Source organism: Macaca nemestrina, chromosome 4, assembly GCF_043159975.1.
Source record: "Macaca nemestrina isolate mMacNem1 chromosome 4, mMacNem.hap1, whole genome shotgun sequence".
Taxonomy (NCBI): domain Eukaryota; kingdom Metazoa; phylum Chordata; class Mammalia; order Primates; family Cercopithecidae; genus Macaca; species Macaca nemestrina.
The window spans coordinates 97,055,004-97,077,626 of NC_092128.1; the positions used below are offsets into that span (position 1 = coordinate 97,055,004).

Sequence of the window (22,623 nt, forward strand, 5' to 3'; positions counted from 1 at the left end):
CAGGACAAGAAGAGAGGCGCCGTGAAGCCTGCGTTCCCTCCCGCACGCGGGTGGCCTCGGTGGCCACCCGGGGAGCCCAGCAAGGAAGGCCCAGGGTTCGGGAGGCGGGTCCTGCACTGCGACGCAGCCTCGTCCAGGTGGCCGCGGGGGCCGCAGGCCTGGGGAGCAGGGTGCAGCACACCTGCCGCCGGCTTGCAGTAGAGGCGAGAGCGGGGCGCCGGGATGCTGGCGTCCAATTTAACCACGAGGGCGCACGGGACGGAGGCCGGGGGTCCCGCTTTTCCGTCAGAGTTCGCGGTCACTAGTGGAACCCACCGAGCACTCTTATTTTCCTGGCATTTTCACGGCATTAATTGGATGACAGAGTCAAGAGGCAGGGCATTTGCCGACACTGACTAGCAACGCGCGGCCTCTGAGCCGCGCCCGGCCGCCCACCCCTTTCTCCTCCCGCACCCGGCCGGCTCCCCATCCCGGCCGGGCTTGGCGGCGCGGGCGCGGGCGGGGGCGTGGGCGGAGCCGCGGCCGGGCAGTTCATTATGTTGGACAGGGCGCGTCTGCGCCTCGGGCCGCCGTGGCTCCCGGGGCCTCCGCCTGCAGCAGGCGGCGGAACGGGGGCAGGCGGCCGAGACGCGCTAGCTATTTGCATTCCCCGGCAGTCATTTTTATATGCGGAGGTAATGAAGTTGTCAGCGGCGCCCCAAGTGTGGCAGAGCCTGATATTCAAATCGCCCTGCCCGCTCCGCCTGCTCCCGCCCGCCAGTCCCGGGAGCCCGGGGCTGCGCGTGCCCGCCCCGCATCCCCGCTTCGCCCCGCGACCGCGCGCGCCTCCTCGTCCTCCCCCGCGCCTTTGTCTCCGTTTCCTCCTTTCCCTCCTCTTTTGTGTCCGGCCAGACTCAGCCCCAGAAACCAGCCACCCTGCCGCGTCCGACTGCCAGGGACCCCGCACGCCGCGAGGTGAGCTGGCGGCAGGTTTGGGGAAGTTAGTGGGTGCAGTCAGGCCGCCGCCCCCGCACTCGACGCCACGCCCACCCCCCCTTTCCTTCCCCAGGGGCCCCTTGCCCTCCCTTCACCTCCGTCTCCAAGAAGGATGACCTAGTACTCCATTACAATTTGGGCCTAGAGAAGTTTTCGTCCCTCTTTCCGAATGCGTATTTGTGGTCATTTTTATGATTACAGAAACCCAACACACAGCTATTCTGTCAGGCTGCTGAAAAAAGGCTGCTGTTCCACAGTTGCAGCCCTGCTAAGGAAATGAGGCGGAAAGGTGGACGCACCTGACTGGAGTGGTTGAAGGAAGGCAGTGAACATCCACGCTCCTGGGGTTGGTTTTCCTGGGCCTCTGCCCCTGTGCTGCTCACTGGGGCAGCCACTGACCACAAGAGGCTGCTGAGTGCTTGCAGTGTGGCCAGGCCAGACCAGGATGTTCTCCAAGTGGGAAATACACACTCCATTGTAAAGAAGACTGTATGAAAAAAAGAATGTGAACTGGCTCATTCATCCTTTAAAAACATTGGTTGCATATTGAAATGATAATATTTTGAGTATATGGGGTGAAATAAAGTATCATGAATTAATTTTTTTTTTAAATGTGGCTACAAAGAACATTTAAATTTACACACGTGGTTCACACTGTATTTCTGTGGGACCGCATTTAAGACCCAACCCCACCTATCCTCTAACCCTGCCCTCTCATCTTGCTCTCCGGGTACTTTGGAACAAGGCAGGGATGGAGGGAAGGTCCTTGTATCTTGGGGATCAAATGCCCAGGAAAAAATTAAGAGGTGTTTGGGATTATGCTGAGAACCCTGACAACACTGCGTAGGAGATGTCTCTTCCTTTTCCCTTTTTTACTGTAAAGAAGAACTTACACTCCCCCACAGCCATGCCACAATTCCATGGACCAACCGTTCCTGTGTGAAGGTGGGCCTCTAGGAGTGTTTTGTGCCTTTTAGGAGTTATTTGTGGCACACTGAACTTGCTGACATGCCATTTAGAAAAGTGAATACTGTGTACGCACTGTAACCACTATTTCATAAGTATTTTTGGTGTACACTGTTCCTCAGCACTCACAGGCTTCAGAGTAAGAGCTCCCGGAGTATGCATTGACACGATGCGCTGCAAATGATCCGGGCATGGGGGAGTCCCCGAGTGTGCATTGATTCCACACACGGTCACGGCTCCTACAGGGTTTTTATGGCACAGCTTGCCAATGATCCGTGTGTTAAAGACTCCCCAAATACCCATTGACACGATAGACTGGAGTTGTTTGGGTCTATCGTGGCAATGATCCGGGGATAATGGCAGTGTCTTATACAATTTCATTGAGATTGGAGTGCTCATGGTCCTAATGGCAGAACCGGAACTGCCCCAGTTAAGTCCCACCATGGCGCCCAGTGAAGGGTGTGTAAGTCTTTGACCTTCCGCTTCATGACACTGTGTCATCGCTAATGTTTATTGATATTTTAACTAACACAATTGAGTTAGCATTTTTCCCCCTGAAAATTCGTTTTTGTAATTCAACACCTGAATTAGGGGGTCTATCTGTTGATGGTTTCATTTGTTTAATCATAAGCTAAAGACCTAGGAAAGGTCATTCTTAAACCTAAAGTGGTTTGGGAAGAAGAATCTTGGGAGATGCATATGAGCTTGAGACAGAGTTAATATGGAATAAATAACCTCAGTCCTGAGAAAACCTAGTTGGCTAGGCTGAAATAGACAAGACAAGAAGGTGGGAAGAAGACGTTTTTAAAAATAATGAAAGTAATATATTCAATAAAAATAATTCAAACACTGCAGAAATGTATGAAATAAAAAATAGAATCCTCCTTCCTTCCTCCTATACCATTCACTGTTACAAGCACTATTAATATTTTTGTATATTCTTCCAGTAACTTAAAAACACATACAAATATATACAGTCATGCATCTCTTAATGATGGGAATATGTTCTGAGAAATGCATCGTTAGGCGATTTCATCATTGCACGAATATCATAAAGTGTAGTTATACAAACCTAGATGGTGTAGCCTACTACACACCTAGGCTATATGGTATAGCCTATTGCTCCTAGGCTACAAATCTGTACACCATGGTACTGTAACAGAACACTGAAGGCAATTGGCCAGGCATGGTGGCTCATGCCTGTAAATCCCCGCACTTTGGGAGGCTGAGACCCGCCTTCAAGACCAGCCTGGCCAACATGGTGAAAACCCGTTTTTACTAAAAACCCCAAAATTAGCTGGGCTTGATGGCACACACCTGTAGTTCCAGCTACTCGGGGGGCTGAGGTAGGAGAACCACTTGAATCTGGGAGGTGAAGTTTGCAATGAGCAGAGATTGTGCCACTGCACTCCAGCCTGGGCGACACAGCAAAACTCCATCCCCCCCCCAAAAAAAAAAAAGAACACTGTAGGCAATTGTAACACAGTGGTGAGTATTTGTGTATCTAAACATAGAAAAGGTACAGTAAAAATACAGTATAAATGATTAAAAAAAAAAAAAAACCCTGTATAGGGTACTTACCATGAATGGAGTTTGCAGGTCTAGAAGTTGCTCGGGTGAGTGGAGTGAATGGTGAGTAAATGTGAGGGTCTAGGACATTGTGTATACTACTGTAGGCTTTATAAACACCGTACACTTAGGCTACACTAAATTTATTTTTAAAAAGGTAATTGCTCTACAACATTATGATGGCTATGTTGCCACTAGGCTCCAAGTTAATCTTATGGGTCCACTGTTGTATATTCTGTCCATTGTTGACCGAAATGTCATGATGTGGTGCATGACTGTATATCTACTCTTTGTTTACACGAATGGGTTAATGCTGAACGTTACTCTTCAGCATCTTATATTTTCAATTAATAATACAGTCATGTGCCCCATAATGATGTTTTGATCAGCAATGGACCGCATATACGATAGTGGCCCTGTAAGATTACCATGGAGCTGAAAAATTGTAACATCTTAATGCAACACATTAGTTGCGTGCTTGTGGTGATGTCAGTGTAAAGAAACCTACTGAATTGCCAGTCATTTAAAAGTGTACCACGTAACACAGTATGCCACATTATCAAGTACATAATACTTGATAATAACAATAAACAACTGTTACTAGTTTGTGCATTTACTATACTATTTATTATTATTTTAGACTGTACTTTCTACACATGCATACACACATATTTATACACACACACACATATATACACACACACACACATATGTATGTATAAAAGTTAACTATAAAACAGCCACAGGCAGGTTCTTCAGAAGGATTCTAGAAGAAAGAATTTTAATAGAGGAGACGAGGCTGGGCGCAGTGGCTCATGCCTGTATTCCCAGCACTTTGGGATGCCGAGGCAGGTGGATCACCTAAGGTCAGGAGTTCGAGACCAGCCTGGCCAACATGGTGCAACTCTATCTCTACTAAAAATGCAAAAATTAGCTGGGTGTGGTGGCAGGCACCTGTAATCCCAGCTACTTAGGAGGCTGAGGCAGGAAAATCACTTGAACCCAGAAGGCAGAGGTTGCAGTGAGAGGAGATCATGCCATCGTACTCCAGCCCGGGTGACAAGAGCGAAACTCCGTCTCAAAAAAAAAAAACACATATATATGTATGAATGAGATGGCAGTTCCATGCACTGACGACCTTACAATGGGACACAATGTGAAGGTGGAAGACAGTGATATTGATGATCCTGATCCTGTCTAGGCCTAGGCTAACGTACCTGTTTGTATCTTCGTTTTTAACAAAAAACTTAAAAAGTAAAAACAATAAAAATAAAAATTTTAAAACAGCTGCTATAAATAAGGATATAAAGAAATTAAATAATTTTGTACAGCTATACAATCTGTGTTTTAAGGTAAGTATTATTACAAAATAAAAGGCTAAAAAAATTAAGAAGTTTTTAAAGTAAAAAGTTATAGAAAGCTAAGTTTAATTCATTGTTGAAGAAGGAAAAATAAATAAATAATTTAGTGTGGCCTAAGTCTACAGAGTTTATTTATTATTTTCACTTTTTATTTTTTGAGATGGGATCTTGCTATGTTACACAGGCTGGATTAGAACTCCTGGGCTCAAGTGATCCTCCTGCCTCAGCCTCTTGAGTAGCTGGGATTATAGATGCGCATCACCATGCCTGGCTAGAGTATAGGGCTTATAAAGTCTGTAGTAATGTACAGTAATGTCCTAGGTCTTCACATTCACTCTTTACTCATCCACTGACCCACTCAGAGCAACTTTCAGTCATGCAAGTTCCATTCATGCTAAGTGCCCTATACAGGTGTATCTTTTCTTTTTTTTTTTTTTTTGAGACAGAGTCTCACTCTGTCGCCCAGGCTGGAGTGCAGTGGCGCGATCTCAGCTCAGTGCAACCTCTGCCTCCCAGGTTCAAACAATTCTCCTGCCTCAGACTCCTGAGTAGCTGGGACTACAGGCACGTGCAACCACGCCCAGCTAATTTTTTGGATTTTTAGTAGAAACGGGGTGTTACCATGTTAGCCAGGATGGTCTCTATCTCCTGACCTCGTGATCTGCCGGCCTCGGCCTCCCAAAGTACATTTTTTATCTTTTACACTGTATTTTTACTGTACGTTTCCTATGCTTAGATATACAAATACTCACCATTGTATTACAGTTGCTACAGTATTCAGTACAGTACCATGCTGTACAGGTCTGTAGCCTAGGAGCAATAGGCTACACCATCTAGCCTAGGTGTGTAGTAAGCTCTATGATCTAGGTTTGTGTAAGTACACTGTATGATGTTTGCACAATGATGAAATCACCTAACAACACCTCTCTCAGAAAGTATCTCCATCATTAAGTGATGCGTGACTATTGAACTTCACTCCTTCTTAGCACATTTATATCTGTGGCATCCTTTTAAATAACTGCATGGAATTCCAGGGTATGGATATAACAATGTTTAGATGTATGCTGTTTCAACTATTACTTCAATGAATACCCTTATTATTCACATTTGGAAATTTGTGCAAGTATGTTCATAAAATAAATTTTTAGTAGTGGAAATGCAGCTAAAAAGACGTACATTAAAAATGTTGATATATATTGCCAAGCTGATCATCTTACACACCGACTAACAGTATGTGTGCTTAGTTTCCCACTCCAGGCTAACATGACGTTTTATCATGTCCACTATCATGGACAGTGAATTTCCCGCCAATTTCTCTGCATAGCTTTATGGTGAGAGTCCAGTACTGGGGGTGGTGATAAATGCAGTGTAGTGCAGAAGCCAGACTACAGAGTAGTAAGTCCTATTAGCCAAGATAAAAAAAATAGTTGAGCCACAAATCACACTGAGAGCAGATGGATTTTGGTAATAACCTATCAACCTGGGAGAATCAGAATTAGAGCACATTAATTCATGATTCAGCAAATATTTATTGTGAGGTTATAAGCAACTCCTCCACTGAATAAGCCCCTTGAAAGCAGGAGCTTTGGCTTCCACAGAATTGTAGATTGAGAGTTGTTTTTATTGTTGGTGTTGTTTGTTTGCTTAATTGGTCACTTCCTGTGTACCACGTGCCTGGCTCTGTGCAAAGCCAGGGAATCAAGATGGCTGACATGTTATTCTTGGTCTCAGGAGCTCCGGGTAGGAGAGACAGTGGGATGTAAACCAGTCTGAAAAGTCACATAGTACAGGCAAAGTAAACATTGAGCAAGTGACTTGCATGGAGTACATAAATTTCCCCAAAGTTCAATATTTGAGCTGGGTCTTGGAAGATGAGTAGGGAATGATTTCCAGATTAAGGAAGGACTTTTAGACAGAGGAAACCACGATGAAAGGGGTGGAGCTTTGTGGGAATGCCCATATGAATGGCACAGGGTTTGTGTGTCAGGGAGAAAGGAGAGCAGAAGGGCATGTGCTTCCTACTTACAAGGTGCCAGGAGTGTAAGGGAGAGATATAGGGAAGGAGTGGGTGTTCCCATTCAGGCTCTATATCTGAATTGTAGTGGGGCACTGGTAAGCCATGAACATCCCATAACTTTAATGTGCCTCATTTGTAAAATGGCTAGATCATTTCCAATATTTTTATCAGCTCAAAAATCTTATGGCTTTTGAGCCACAGGACTTGACTTGCCTGAAAGGATTTTATCTTCCAATCTGCATACTGGGGAGCATTGTGTGATACCTAAGAGTGTTCCTTTACTATGGTAGTAAGGGGCTGCTTATAATTTGCTGGAACTAACAAGCAGGGGCACTTACTGTGACCTCAAATATTTTATACACCTTTTGGCAAAACAGAAAAAGAAAGAAATGCAAGAAAATAAAGGAAAAGAAGAGGAGACTAGTAAAAATGAAGAAAAGTGAAAAGCAGGACATAGGAATCTTCTGGCAATTACTCTTTATATGCAGATGAATCCTATCTCCACTCTGGAAGTTGAACGGATGTTGCTTAACTGGTTTCTCTGAAGTACATTGCAGAGTTGGATGTCAAGTGTCCTCTTTCTTGGGATTCACACACTGAATGAATTTTATTGGACTTGATAAGCTTGCCATCATGTCCTCCTCTGTGGCAAAGGGAAGCATTCTGACTGAGGCAGTGTCTAAAGAGAGAGAGAACCCTGGGACCTATTGATTACAGACCTCCCTTCAAGCTGACATCAGTACTCTTTGAGAATTATTACCAAGCCTACCTTGCCCAAAAGAATGAAAGACTTGCTGACTTTCAGATGAACTATACATGGTTCCCCCAATTTTTAGACTCAGCCTTTTCCAAGTGGTATTTGAGGCTATCTAGAAGCAAACAAAATAAACACAAGCAGATAGCCCATAAGACCAAACGTGCCATCATAACATCTTTTATGACCAGTGACTCACCTAAGATGAGGGATTTTGCTGAATTTATTGAATTATTGAAGAAGGATGCCTTGCCAACCCTGTCAGTCACTAGAGTCTTAGATTTTACAAAGGAAAGTGAGAGGTCTAAGAGGCTCTGCTAAAACCTCACAGAGTCAAGCCATCTGTCCCACATTGATATTGGGGATTTCCAAAATAGCTTCCTATGAGATCACCTTACACGTGGAAGCCATGGCAGACCTCTCCAGGGGGACTCCTGGTGGAACCAAATTTGATATTTTCATTGGCATGGAGCAAGGACTGGCTGGTGAAAACAAATTTCTGATTTCCTCTGAAATTCAAGGGCAGCACAGGGTTACTGATAGTATGACAAGAGAGGTGAGCAGGTGCCAGTCCCAAATTACTGTCAGGATTTTAGGGACCTGCAGTCTTTGTTCAGAGAGCAGAATTCTTCATCCATGATTCACTCCCAGATTACTCCCAGAGTAAAGATTGTTTTGGAAGAATGGTCATTGTGAAAGAGCATGTCCCTCTACCAGTATCAAGAGAGCTACTGGCAGAGTATGTCATACATGTCATTGGGTGTCAGGAAGCTTAAGTATTTCTACGTCAGTACAGACCAGGAGACCCAAAAGTACCCATGTGGAGCCATGAGCACCAGATTGAAGTAATGATGGTTGATAGTCCCCAGTTGGTGAGACATTTTCCTGGCCATTTACGAAGATTATTGAAACTAATATCACAGTAATTGTTTAGTTGATATTTCTGGAGCTATGCTGCAGTTGTGGAGTTTGGTTCCTTCTTGGAAAAACTTAGGAAAATATTGAATCAATCAGAATTAGAGTTCCAAAAGTGTTTCTAGGCTTATGATCTTGCAAAGTAACTGGACCATATCCAGATGCTCAATGAGGACTGATCAAATGAACGAGTGAAGAAGGAAGAAAGGAATGACCTAATATTATATAAACAATAAAATGGCTCCAGAATTATTTTTATCTAGTTTGATGGTACCTGTAAACAAGGAGAGAAATGATTATAAGCCTAAACATGTAGGTGATAGGATTTAACTACTTGTCACCAGAAGTTGTAAAAAGAGAGAAAATAAAGAAAAAAATGATCAATTTCTAATTCTTTCATGTCCTTTGAGAAACACAGTCACAGGAAGATCTCTCAAAGTAAACTGCATTTAATTCTGGAGATGCCATCAATTAACCTGAAATCGTAGGTTTTGAATCTAAAGCGATAGCTTTGAATATGTCACATATATACATAATGAACTGTAGTAGTGTCCAAATATTTAAAGCCTGTAAAGCTCCTAACATGGAGGTGGACATAGAAGGAGAAGAAGAGGCCAATAGACACTTGCAAAGGTCATTCCAAGTTTATGAAAAAATCAGATTGTTGAAGTGAAGTAGGATGTTTCCAAGAAAGAATCAGATTTTCTTTCTACCTTAGAAAACACATAGAATCTTCAGCAAATGAAATTAAAACTGCACACAGAAGATTGAGTTCCTGTAAAAGTCACTTAACCGGGGAAGACACAACCACATATTTTATACCATGGAACTGCAGAGAGTTCAGGGTCATATCAAATAATTGTTTTCCCAACACAAAATGTAAGACATCTTGAGGACGAAATTTCAAGACAGTAAGTTTCATTTGGCATCAACATTTTAGCATCGGATCTTAAGGGACCCCCAAAACTATAAGACAGAGAAAGCAATTCTTCAATGGCCAATGTAGCTGCTTTAAGAAGCACGGGGCATTTCTTTCTTTTTTATTTTTAAAATTTAGATTCAGGGAGTACATGTGCAGGTTTGCTACATGGGTATATTGCAGAAGCACTGGGTATTTCTGTATCTGGTAAATTCAGAGATAGTCTCCCAGTGTACTTTTTTTTGCACGTTTAAATGTCCCATGATTGAATATACATAATTTTCAAAGTGAGGTTAGCAGACTCGATACATCAAGATGCTTGTTCCATTTTAAAGGCAAAGTTTTCTACCCTTGAAATCAGCAGTAAAACCTCCCTGGGCGATTTTTTTTTTTTTTTTTTTTTTGAGATGGAGTCTCGCTCTGTCGCCCAGGCTGGAGTGCAGTGGGGCTGTCTCACCTCACTGCAAGCTCTGCCTTCCCGGTTCACGCCATTCTCCTGCCTCAGTCTCAAGAGTAGCTGGGACTACAGGCGCCCACCACTACGCCCGGCTAATTTTTTGTATTTTTAGTAGAGACGGGGTTTCACCATGTTAGCCAGGATGGTCTCTATCTCCTGACCTCGTGATTCGCCCGCCTCGGCCTCCCAAAGTGCTGGGATTACAGGCATGAGCCACCCCTCCTGGCACCCTGGGCGATTCTTAAGCACATCCAACTTCAAGAACTTTTAGAACTTTGATTAGGGGTTGTGATAGTATGATCTAAAGTTGTTGGTTAGTTCCTTTAAATATTGGGAGTTATATGCTGGAAGAAGTAGGCATGGTTAAACAAATATTTCTTTTTAAAAATGAAAACAGCCTTATTATTTTTCTCTATAGAAAAATGGTACATGCTCATTGTAAAAAAATAAAAAATGTTAGCATATAGAGAAGAGGCCGGGTGCAGTGGCTCATGCCTGTAATCCCAGCACTTTGGGAGGCTGAGGTGGTAGATCACGAGGTCAGGAGTTTGAGACCAGCCTGGCCAACATAGTGAAACCCCCATCTCTACTAGAAATACAGAAATTAGCTGGGCATGGTGACGCATGCCTGTAAGTGCAGCTGCTTGGGAGGCTGAGACAGAAGAATTGCTTGAACCCGGGAGGCAAAGGTTGCAGTGGGCTGAGATCATGCCACTGCACTCCAGCCTGGGTGACAGAGCAAGACTCCATCTTGAAAAAAAAGAAAAAATATATATATACACACACATATGAGAAAGTATTTTATATACTGTCTTTTCAAGATTAGTGATATTAACCCTTTAAAATCATATTTATTGCTAATATTTTTCTCAGATTGTCATTTGCTTTTTTTTTAACTATAGGAGGTTTTTATGAAATAAATTTTTTATGAAATAAAATTTATCAATTTACATTTTTATGAAATAAAATTTCTTTTTCTCTTTTCATTTCTGGCCTTTGACTTAAGATAAGAAAGACTGTCACTTCCCTGGATAATACAAATCTTCATGTGTTTTTCTCCTATACTTTTCCACTTTTCCCATTTTTACATTTAAAGTGTTGATCCCACTGGAATTTAACGCAGTATAAAGAATAAAGCTGGGATCCAGCTCTATTTATTTTGTCCAAATGGTTAGCTAGTTTTTTCCAGATCATTTCTTTTTGTTATGTATGAAGACCATTTCCCATTTCTTGAATAATTTATCTTAGTCCCACTGATGTAAAATGCTACTTTGATTATGTACTAAATGTCTACACATACTTTCTGGCCCCACCATGGTGATGTGGTCAGTCTGTGTATTTCTGTGCCAGCACCACACATTTTAATATCTCATTACTCTTATGTTTAGAATTTTCTTGGCTATTCTTGAATGTTTATCCTTCCAGATAAGCTTTAGAATTATTTTTCAAAGTTTCAAGAAAGATCCTGTTGGTACTTTCATTAGAATTATGTAACTTACACAATATATGTTTACATAAATTTATACATTAACTTGGGGAAGAATTGGCTTCTTTACAATTCTGAGTCTCCTTATGTGATAATATAAGAAGAGACATGATTTCTCAAATTGCTCAAAACTTTGTTGAAACCTTCTTCTGTGTGTGTGTGTGCGCGCGTGTGTGTTCACAAATAGATTTTGCCTGTTTCTTGTAAAGTTTATTTCTGGGAATTTTTCAGGGTTTTGTTGGCTTATGATTAACCGTATGGTTCTAAGGTATGTGCGTAGACCTATGTGTGGCCTAACATGTAAGCTAGATTGCTGTGGTTTTAGGGAATTGGTATGTGATAGAAGCCTGTGTTTCAGAGATAAACCCAAATGGATCTTTAACATAGTTTACAAGTTGCCATCAGACTTTGGATAGATTCTTCTTTCTAAGCTTCTTTTCCCACATGTGTACAGTAGGAAATCTTGAAGGGATTTGTAAGCATTGAATTGTCTAACATAGCGCTTAGCACATAGTGGGTCATCAGATATGGGAGCAGTTCGAAGGCCAAGTCAGTCTCAAAATTCCTTGCAATGTTGAGATTCCTTGAAGCTTTTGAAAAAGTATTTATACTTGGCAGAGTTTAAGAAAAATGCTTGTAATAAAAGCACTGTTCTAATAGTCCCCTCTCCCCTCCTTTGATGGCATATTTGATGTGATGAAGAGAGCTCATCCAATGACTGCCTGATTCTGAGCACCATCACTGCTGAAACGTTTCATCTCAGCCACATCACAATGGGGGGCCTGATTCTTTCTTCTTACACTGTTAATTAATGGTCGATTGGGGAATTAGGGGAGGAACTTCAATGTGTTAATGGCTTAGTAAAGTACATCTGAGGCACACAGACCATTTGGAGTACCCAGTTAAGAATGATTTGCCACATACAGGATAGCTGAAAGAAGACTTTCACGAACCTGGGCATTCAGCTAAACCAATAGCCCCACATTCTTAACGGCATAATCACCAACATAACCATTTCAGCATAATGGCCTTTTAATCCAGAAACAATTACTTCGGATAGTAAAATAACACTTTAATTCGCTTGACACAAAATTTGACCTATGTGGATCATATAATTGTGAGGTGAGGGGAAAGGGAGTCTGTTGAGTTCTAAATACATTATAAAGCGACAACATATAATATACTTCAGGCCTGGGGTACTGTAAATGGCTTAGCAGAAAAATAAAATGATCAGGATCAGCTATTGCTTTGGAATTTACAAAATACTTCATTATTTGGGTATTGGTTTGCTTAGGAAGAGACAGCTAAACCTTGAAGTTGATGCATGTTGATTAAATTTGTTCATTTTGAACACCTACCATGGGAAGTGCTATGGGAGATACGATCAGTCAGCCCACTTTACTGAGTAAAAGATAATGCTGTCCCTCAGAGGGAGATATAAATTACACGTATTGCTTCACTATAGCAATATATATATGTATATTTTGAGGCAGGGTCTTACTCTGTCACCCAGGCTAGAGTATAGTAGTGCAATCTTGGCTCACCGCAACCTCTGATTCCCAGGCTTAAACGATCCTCCCACCTCAGCCTTCTGAGTAGTTGGGACCACAGTTGCACACCACCATGCCTGGTTAATTTTTGTGTTTTTTGTAGAGACAGGGTTTCACCATGTTGTCCAGGGTGGCCTCGAACTCCTGATCTCAAGTGATCCTCCTGCCCTGGCCTCCCAAAGTGCTGGGATTATAGGTATGAGCCACTGTGCCTGGCTGCATATCTTTGTATCTAGCTTTTGGCCATTGTTAGCTGCTTCTGTTCTGTTTTTAATTGAATTGTTTTAATTTTCTTAAACGTTTTCAAATTATTTTGGGAAGTAGGTGAGTTTTAAATCCTAAATAATTAAAAGCTTCCGCATATACACTTACTAAGTAGGGGAGTGAAATAGCTAATCTATATTCTTGGTGTAGGCAAGGACTCTAGTTTTTTCATTTGGAAGAAAAGCTGGGACAAGGCTTAAGAGACTTGTGCTATATAATATCAGGGATTCCAAAAAGTCTCATCTTATGCCTGATTCAATGTACTGTTCCTACTGTATAGCGGATAGTTAATTCCTGTCAGCTAACTACATCTCTCATTACATTGCAACTGTTTCCTGGGAAGTAGTAAAAGTTACTGGCCATGTATACCTTAGTAAGAATGAATTTATAACAGCTTTCTTAAAATAAGTAAAGGAGATATTATTAAGTGTACTAAAAAAAATGCAGAAATGATCCACCAATTTACGATTAAGGATAAGATGGTTTATAAAGTCTTTGATACTATCCCTCTGCTAGGGACTGAATTGTGTTCCCTCCAAAATCCGTATGTTGAAGCTCTAAGCCCAAATATGACTGTATTTGGAGACAGTGTCTTTATGGAAGTGATTAAAGTTAAAGGAGGTGATACAGATGGGGCCCTGATTCGTTAGGATTTGTATCTTTCTAGGAAGAGACACTAGAGAGACACTCAGCCTGGGTGAGGATACACAGTCATCTTCAAGGTAGGAAGAGATTCTTCACCAGAAACTTCTCCTGCGGGGCTCTGATCTGGGACTTCCAGAATCGTCAGAAAGTACATTTCTGTTTACAAATACCAGTCTACGGTATTTTGTTATGGTAGCCTGAGCTGAACAATATACCCTCCAATGGCTGCATACTATTCTAATGAATGCCCTGACCGGAATTATTTTTCTGTTCTCCCACTGTTGGACAGTTATTGGTTTATAACATGGAAGATACTGTTACGTCTGTGAACTACCCTTTCATAGATGGCTCTGCTTCCTTTTTTCCTTTGGATTTTCAAATGTTGGGCTTTCCTTCTCTGAGGTATGCCTGTATATAAAAACAGTCATCATTATTAAGGGGGCTTCTTGCCTTTTCAGGATGAGGGATCTGCAGGTTTAAGTGTCCTAGATCAGGGCTGTGCAAACTGTGGTCTGTGGTCTGTGAGCCAGTGCCCGTCTGTGAATGATTTGCTACTGGTCCACAATGGGACAAATACAGAAACCATGAGGAAATATTTAGAAACCTTCATAGCAATTTGACATTGCCGTAGCATCCAAGAAGTGGTCAGGGGATGGTCTTGTAGCGTATAGAACAGATCAGGTCATGAGTTTTACGTAGTGGGACTCCGTGGGCATTTTAGGATTCTGATTCAGCCCATGTAAATTGTAGAAAACAAACAAACAAAACTGGTTCTTCACCTGAGATATACTGAGAAGAGTGGAGGATGCACGAAACCCCTAAAACCTTCAGAGCAAAGAGTGCAGCTAGTAGTTAAGGGACAGACATGGTGAAACTCCAGTGTTGCCTCTGATTTGCTTTGAGACCTTTGCCAGATTACTAAAGCTCTCTGTATATTGGTTTCCTCAACTGTAAAAACAGGAATAACAATAGAATTAACTTCATAATATGATTCTACAGAGAAAGGACTTGGCAAATTTCCTGGTATGTATCAAGTGCTCAGTAAATAGAAGCTACCATTACTATGTCACTAAACATCATGCAAACAGCAGTTTGTGGAAAGGTTCCTTTACTTTTTATTATTGCAAAACCCAAAGCTCTTGAGTGAAGCAGTATTCCCCTCTTTTTATCAGCCTATTTGTGATCCAGGAGCTTGTGTTTGTCTTCTACAGAGGTTGGGACCACATCCCTTGCAGGGTAGCCTGGATCAGAGGTGACAGGCCAGGAAATCACAGACCCTTTAGAGCACCAACTCCACTCTTTCCTGCACTATCACCAGCTCATCAAAAGCTCTGTTTATCTCACAGTTGCCAGATGTCTATCTTTTTGAGGTTGTCCTGAATTTTATTGCCCTGTCCTGTTTACAGTCCTCATGGATACACAATGGCCTGAGCCCAGGGAGAAGCTGTATATCCATGACGTGTCCTGTCCACATCCTGGCACACTGGGACCCCGATTCTGCTACTCCTGTTGACCCACTCCCTACCTTGCAGGCTTGTTGGAGGCGGAGAGCAGAAAGAGGGTCAGAGCTGGTGTTTGAACATCTGGATTCTTATCCTGGCTCTGCTGCTTATGGTCCCTGAGCCCCAGTGTCCTCATCTGTAAAATGGGGACCATAACACCAACCTTTAGTATGGTGACTAAATGAGAGCCGCTGAAAAGTGTTCTAGTGCATAACACATGCGGCTTTCTTCCCATCCTGCCAGCACTGATCTTCTCTCTGCCTCTTAGTGCTGTACTAAGTGTACAGTAGTCCCCTTATCAGAGCTTTCCATGGTTTCAGTTATCCATGGTTAACCTTGGTCCAAATTCCAGAAATAAGTAATTCACAAGTTTTAAATCATGCTTTATTCTGAGTAGCATGATGAAACCTCAAGTTGTCACACTCTGTCCCACCCATGATGGGAATCATCCCTTTGTCCAGCAGAGATGATTGGGGGACCGTAAAATAAGGGCTCCTTGAACCTCATTTTGCCTTATTTCAAGGAACTCTTATTTTACTTGCTAATGTCCCCAGAGTGCAGAGCAGTGGTGCTGGCATATTGTTGTAGTTGTTCTATTTTATTTTACCTATTGTTGTTAATTTACTACCTTTAATTTATAAATTACTCTGCCTAATTTATAAATTAAACTTTATCATATATATATAGAGAGAGAGAGAGAAAAAAAAAAACCATAGTATATATAGGGTTGGCTACAATCCCAGGTTTCAGGCATCCACTGGACAGTCTTGGAACATTTTGCCTGAGAATAAGGGGGATTACTCTACAAGGCATTGTACAAAGTGAATTCCACACTAGAATGTATGTTCCATAAAGGCAGGGATTTGTCCCTTTTATTTATTGCTCTAACCCAAGTTCTAGAACAATGCCTGGTGACAGTAGATACTTAATTAATATGTGTTGAGCAAATTAATTAAAATGAGTTATATACTCACATTTCTTGGTGTCTCCTTTAGGATATTTTTAGCTCTAAGCAACCGAAAACCCTGACTCCAAAGAGGACATCAATTATTTCATAAGCCAGAGAAGTCTGGAAGTAGAGAGGTTCTGTGGGTGGTTAGTTTCATGGCCCACAAGCATCATCTCTGGCCCAGGTCCTTCCCGCCTTTCCATTCTGTCCTTCTCAGGCTGGCTGTCCTCAGAGTCATAAACAGCTGATGCAGTTCCAGGCATCACATATAGATAGTGACATCAAGTTGAAGCAGAGAGAGACTCTCTCTTCCTTGTGTATCTTTTCAAGAATGTAGAAATCTGTTCCCCAAATCCTCTACTTGACTTTTCTTCACTTGCCTATGCCTGGTTTAGGCAATCACAAGCTTGGCCTAGCAAGGATTAACCCTGAGTTACGTGTGGGAAGGGTTAATACCTAAAAAGATTCTGGCCTTTGTCGAAAAGGAAGAAGAGAGGGCAACCAAGAATGTCAGATCCACTTACTCTTTGGAGTCTTAGAAAAAAACAGCCAGGAATGGTGGCTCACGCCTGTAATCCCAGCATTTTGGGAGGCCAAGGTGAAAGGATTGCTTGAGTTCAGAAGTTTTAGACCAGCCTGGGCAACATAGCAATACCTCATCTCTACAAAAAAATTAAAAAAATTAGCCATGTGTGGTGGTGTGAACCTGTGGTGCCAGCTACTTGTGAGACTGAGGTGGGAGGACTGCTTGAGCCCAGAAGGTCAAGGCTGCAATGTGCCATGGTCATGCCACTGCACTGCAGCCTGGGCAAGAGAGCAAGACTTTGTTTCAAAAAAAAAAAAAAAAAAAGATTAAGCAAAAATTAAACTTGTTTAATTAAACATGTGTGTGGATAAGTAAACATTTATGTTATATGCAAATAAAGAACTGGGAATAATAAGTGTAGACGGAATTGCATTTCGGGAGTTGGGGAAGAAAATACACCCTTCCCAGCTGCCTGATTCAAGCCCAAATGTATTTAGGGTTGACAACTGGCTATATAAAAGGAGGTGCTTAAATGCAAGATGATGTAGCATAAGTTATATTTTGCAGTGCTATAATAGCTTATGGATTAAGTTAGGGATTCAGACCCACCATTGCAGTTGCAGAATAATCTCATTAATGTATCCCCTAATTCATTGCATGTACTAGTTCACTTGACCAGGCTAGTTGTTTACTCTGGTATTTTCCAGGGAGAAATGGTTTGCAAAGGAAACACATAGTCCAAGTAGGAGTACAGGGAATGAGTTAAATGATTTTTAATACTCTGGTTTATCAAACCTCATGTGCAAAGCATATCTATTTATTTAAGCTAGCCCCTGGAACCTATCCTTGGCACACTTAATGGCCTGTGGTTGAAGGCACTACATGCATTTGGAATGAACCACACCAGTATAGTCTAAAATACTTTGAAATGCAAATTTCCTTAATTTGGCCATTACCCTTCCTGCAGTTAGTTTGAATTTCTGAGGTTTTCTTGAATCCCCAGACCTCAGGATACTTAGTAATCAGACCGCAGGAAGCCTGTCCTTGTTTCTGGTGCTGCTACTATGACACTTTGAGGTTCAGCTGAGGGCCCACATTTAGTGGAACCAGCATATGACACATCAGATGCCAAGCATGAAGCCTGGGTAGCCAGACTGCCTGTGTTCATACCCCAGCTTGGCCAGTGGTTATTTGTGTGACCTTTGAGTGAGATACTATCTCTCCATGCCTCAGTTTCCCATCTGTAAGTGGGAATAATAGTAGTACCTACCTTATAGTGTTTTGTGATAAGTACTTGAATTAGTATACATTAGGTCCCTAAAACAGTGGACTGTACAGTAATATAACATGGTTGGTATTTATTATATTATAAAAATGTTTACTATTTTAATAACAAATATATAAATTTGATCTAAATAAATTAAATCATACATATTATGATTCAAAGGACATTGTTCAGTCAGTTATGATTAAGTGTGTGGCAGGTTGGCCAGGCACAGTGGCTCATGCCTGTAATCCCAGCACTTTGGAGGCCAAGGCAGGCGGATCACAAGGTCAGGAGATGGAGACCATCCTGGCTAACATGGTGAAACCCGTCTCTACTAAAAATACAAAAAAATTAGCCAGGTGTGGTAGCGGGCGCCTGTAGTCCCAGCTACTCGGGAGGCTGAGGCAGGAGAATGGCCTGAATCCGGGAGGCGGAGCTTGTAGTGAGCTGAGATCACTCCACTGCACTCCAAAAAAACCCACAAAAAAGTCTGTGGCAAGTCACTTTCTTTCCAGGTCCCTAGGAATGTAACATTTTCTTCAATGCCCAGGGAAGTTTTGCCCAGCTTGCCTCTAATACAACAGCCATATTGTAGCAGAGGAATTGTTTTATGGGTTGCAACATATAAATAAAAGCTGTTATTAATTAACTACTCAATTCCTTCTGAAGCAGTTTGCAATGGTTTTATTTCAATGTATACTGAAGGACATTCTCACTTCTGCCTCCCACTGTGTTAAACATAACAGATATTAAATATACACTTACGGCATTCAACTAAGATAAAAATAATTGTTTAGGCTTGAACTTAGTTGACCTAACTTCTACCATTTGTTTAGAAATTGTCATTTCTTTGCTTTAAGGGCCATAAAAAATTGCACTAAATAGCAACCTATTTAGACATTTTAAAATAAAATTCTTCTGCATGAATTATCCCCATAGAGGTTCGGATGTGTCTGAATTTGCCAATGAATCGAGTCACACTCTATTTGTGTTGATGGATCCCGGGCTTTAACACTCTAAGGCTGGTCCTCTAATTTAAATGTGTGTCACATGTTGTGTTATTATCCACATAGTTCTGAGCAGGGTGAATCGTATGGATATTGAAGAGGTGCTTTTTTATCTCCTATATTCAAGCTGGGAGTGAAGGGAAAGAAACTTACTTCCTGTAAGTTCCTGGAATTTTTTCTATCCATGCATGCAGCAGGACATTGTCTCATCTTAGGTTCTGGCTCAGTCTGCGATGGGAAATCATTCAGTTGCACACAGACACTATCGATGGAGCTCCCACACTGAACTTTCTGGGAAAAGCCAGGAGCTTACTCCTAGGAAGACATCAGGATGAAGGCTCATGACCAGCTTAACATGGCTTTCTGGCATTTCTATGAATCAATCCTTTTATTGACCCCAACCAGGGTGAATTTGAAAGCAGGATCCTCTCAAAGCCCTGACCCCAAGTTACACTGCACCCAATTTCTGACTTTATATTCCTATCTGTTGTAGACTTTCCATGGTTTCCTATGGTGCTTATCACAAAATTAGTTGTCCTTTGTGTTTCTTTTCCTGAGTATTTGCAGGAATGAGGCAGATCTTGCTTGTAATATATGGGGAGCCTGGAGGAAAATGGTGTTACTTTACGAGCCAGCCAACAATTCCTTTCAGGGAGGAGACTGCCTGCCACCTTAACGGAAGCATTTGGCTATGAAGATAAGGCCCTCAGGAGATAGCCTGGACAGTCTGGAGCTAGCCTGAGAGATAGCACACTACTCTGTGAAAGATGTTTACAGGAATTTGGGGGTGGGTGGAGAGCCGAGGAGAAATAAGAGAGGATAGGGTTGAAGTGAGTGAGAAGGCAAGATGGCGGCAGGCCAAAGGCCCTAAGGAGAGCCTTAAGCAGATGGAAAGACTGAGCTTCACAAAAACTGCGGGGTTTTCTGGGGGTGGAGGGAGAAATCAAGTAAAAGGGGTTACATTCAAAATCTAGATTGGCATGGGGCAGCTATGGGAGATGAGAGACAAGTGAGGTCAAGAATCCAGCCAAAAGAAGCCACTGGAGATAGGGAAGTGACCATGAGAATATAAGCTGTCAGGAATTCTCAGACATCTAGGGGAAGACATTGGCCTTTCACAGGATGTGGGAAGGAGGCTTCTGCCAGTTTTTGTTTAAACCTCAAAGCAGAGAGTGATCTCAGCTGATAGTTGTATTATACATCTGTACCAGGAAAAAAAGTGTTTTTGAGTTAACACATTTTTGGAATACTGTTATAGAGATGAATGAAACCTTAAAGTAAATTTTATGACTTACGTGTCTCATAAAAAGAAAAGCATATCAGCAGCATTTAAAAAAAGTTATTTTATAGGATTTTTTTATTCTAATGGATAGAGATTGTCTTTGGAGAATATAAATATTCTAAAGATTTAATGAAGTTATCTGAAGCCACATAGACATTAATTAGAGTTCTGTAATTAGAATTATAGTTATGGAAGCTTCTTGCTGCAAAATAGAGGGTAATATTTCAATATTTCAGGTTTACTGTGCTGTTGGAGCACAGTACCTGATGCATTTTCATATACGAAGGCTTCAATAATTCTTTCTAAATAAGCATTTTGATAGATATTTAATAGTTTTAAAATTAATGTTGGGGTAAAACCCATTTTTATTTGTGCTCATCCCAACCCTCCTTCTCTCACAAGCAGCCCGTCTGCTTTCTGTGCACAGAGCCACCCAAACCGATGATGACACCGAATCCAATCAGAAAAGCAGCATAAAGATGAAAGGTCTTACCAATGAGAAGTGAACTTGCTAAAGTACACCTTTCAATGAATTTGGACAAAACTGAAAAATGTTGTTGATATCAGATCCTTAGGCTGATTACTGAAGCGTTCGATTTTTCAGTATGTCAATTCATCACTGTCTACCTGGTTATATTTAACACTTTCTCCTGTTTCCAGCATGTCTGCTGAGACAGGCAATTGCTGTCACATGATATCTGCCTCTCAAGAAGGTCAGCAGACCATTGGGAGGCCGTGGTTTCTGTCCTCCAGCTGCCTTGATTCTTTCTCAGGTATTACTGACAGCCAATGGAGCCTCAATGTCTTGCAGGATCTAAAATATTAATAAGATTAGGGCTTTTATCCTTCAAACAGTTTAGCCTTTCCTTTTAGAGGCTCTGCACAATGTCTCATCTGTTAATTTATAATACTGGCTCTCCAGGAAGACCTGACACCACTTACGGATACCAAAATACCACTTTGCCCAGAGTCCCTCTTTTTCATGTCGCCAGTGTGCTGGTTCATGTTTTAAATCATGCTCATCTTTCAGAGACATTTGGAGGAGTTTAATTCCAGTTTGAGATGAGAGGTCTTGGGGTGCGTTTTAATAAATATTTGATGGGAATGCTAGCCTTGGGGGGTCATTCTTATTTACAAAATTAGACTTGGCATCTCTGAGGAAAGCTTAACTTTGTGGAAAAGGCGGTGTTTATAAATGCGCACAGCACTCTCATGCACGGGGTGGCCGCCACTTTTCAGAACACAATAGTTATCCACGGTTCCATTTTTAGAAGCAGTGATTAAATTGCAGAGCACTGCTGTGTGATACCAATTACAATAACCATTGTTGATTCAATTGTCTTTTTTTTAAATGGAAAGCAAAATTCACTTTTCTGCATATATCCTACAAAAATACATATATCATATGGTATGCAATTTAGATCATTTTAAAGGGCTGTAATGGCATTAGTTTAGATATCCCATTCCAGTCGGGCAATGAGCATCAATTTTGTTAATTAAGAATTTTAGGTTCTGTAAATTTATAGTACAATTATAATTTACTTCATATTGAAAAGGGTCTTTACCCCATGCCACCATTAGAAAAATGTCCACTTATATTATTTGCTGACAATTTCACAGGCAGATAAATTTCACAGGAACCATTACCATTTCTTTTTTTGCATTGAAATTTCTTATTGAATGCCAATTGTCAGCAGAATGCAACCATGAAGACTTTTGACTTAAATTTCTCTCTTTTCTTTTCTTTCTTTCTTTCTTTCTTTTTTTTGCTAAAGAAAAAGCCAATTCATCAGGTAGGAAAGGACTGCCTTTCGCGGTCCCAGGTCCTGCCAGAGACAAATGACTGTAAAAATTTAAAATCAATCATTAACAGATTAGCTGTTGGTCCTAAGTAAATAGCAATCAGCTTATTAAGCATCAGGCAGAGTGAGATAAAGGGGAAGAGTTATTGAAAATGAGGATGTTGTCTGGGGCTCAGCTTGTGGGGTAGCACAGGAGGAGGCTATTGCTTTGTGACTCTAATTACAAATGGAAAACAAGGTAGCTGGCTGAAAAAGTTGAATCCCTGGTTGTGTTAAACAGAGTCCTGTGGTTTTCTTTCTACGTCATGGCTTTATTCACCTTGATCAGCATGGAAGTTTGTTGTGCTCCCTGGCTGTTCTCCTCTTTGCCTTCTAAGCAAAATCTGTCGACTGCTGTTCACTCAACCCTG

General features: G+C 41.5%; 1 protein-coding gene and 1 long non-coding RNA gene across 2 annotated transcripts; one reads left to right on the forward strand and one right to left on the reverse strand.

The window, feature by feature from the left end:
- The first annotated feature begins 506 nt into the window (after positions 1–506).
- LOC105475731 (uncharacterized) lies at positions 507–1,587 on the forward strand. Its single transcript, XM_011731218.3, has 2 exons — positions 507–954; positions 1,177–1,587. Exons 1-2 carry the CDS (start codon positions 537–539, stop codon positions 1,209–1,211), a joined length of 453 nt encoding a protein of 150 aa, XP_011729520.2. The 5' UTR covers positions 507–536; the 3' UTR covers positions 1,212–1,587.
- LOC139362821 (uncharacterized) lies at positions 1,326–16,485 on the reverse strand. The gene is made up of 3 exons (XR_011622250.1): positions 16,355–16,485; positions 15,404–15,516; positions 1,326–1,462 (listed from the first exon to the last, which is right to left on the reverse strand). It is a non-coding gene; the product is annotated as an uncharacterized lncRNA (long non-coding RNA).
- Positions 16,486–22,623: the final 6,138 nt, after the last annotated feature.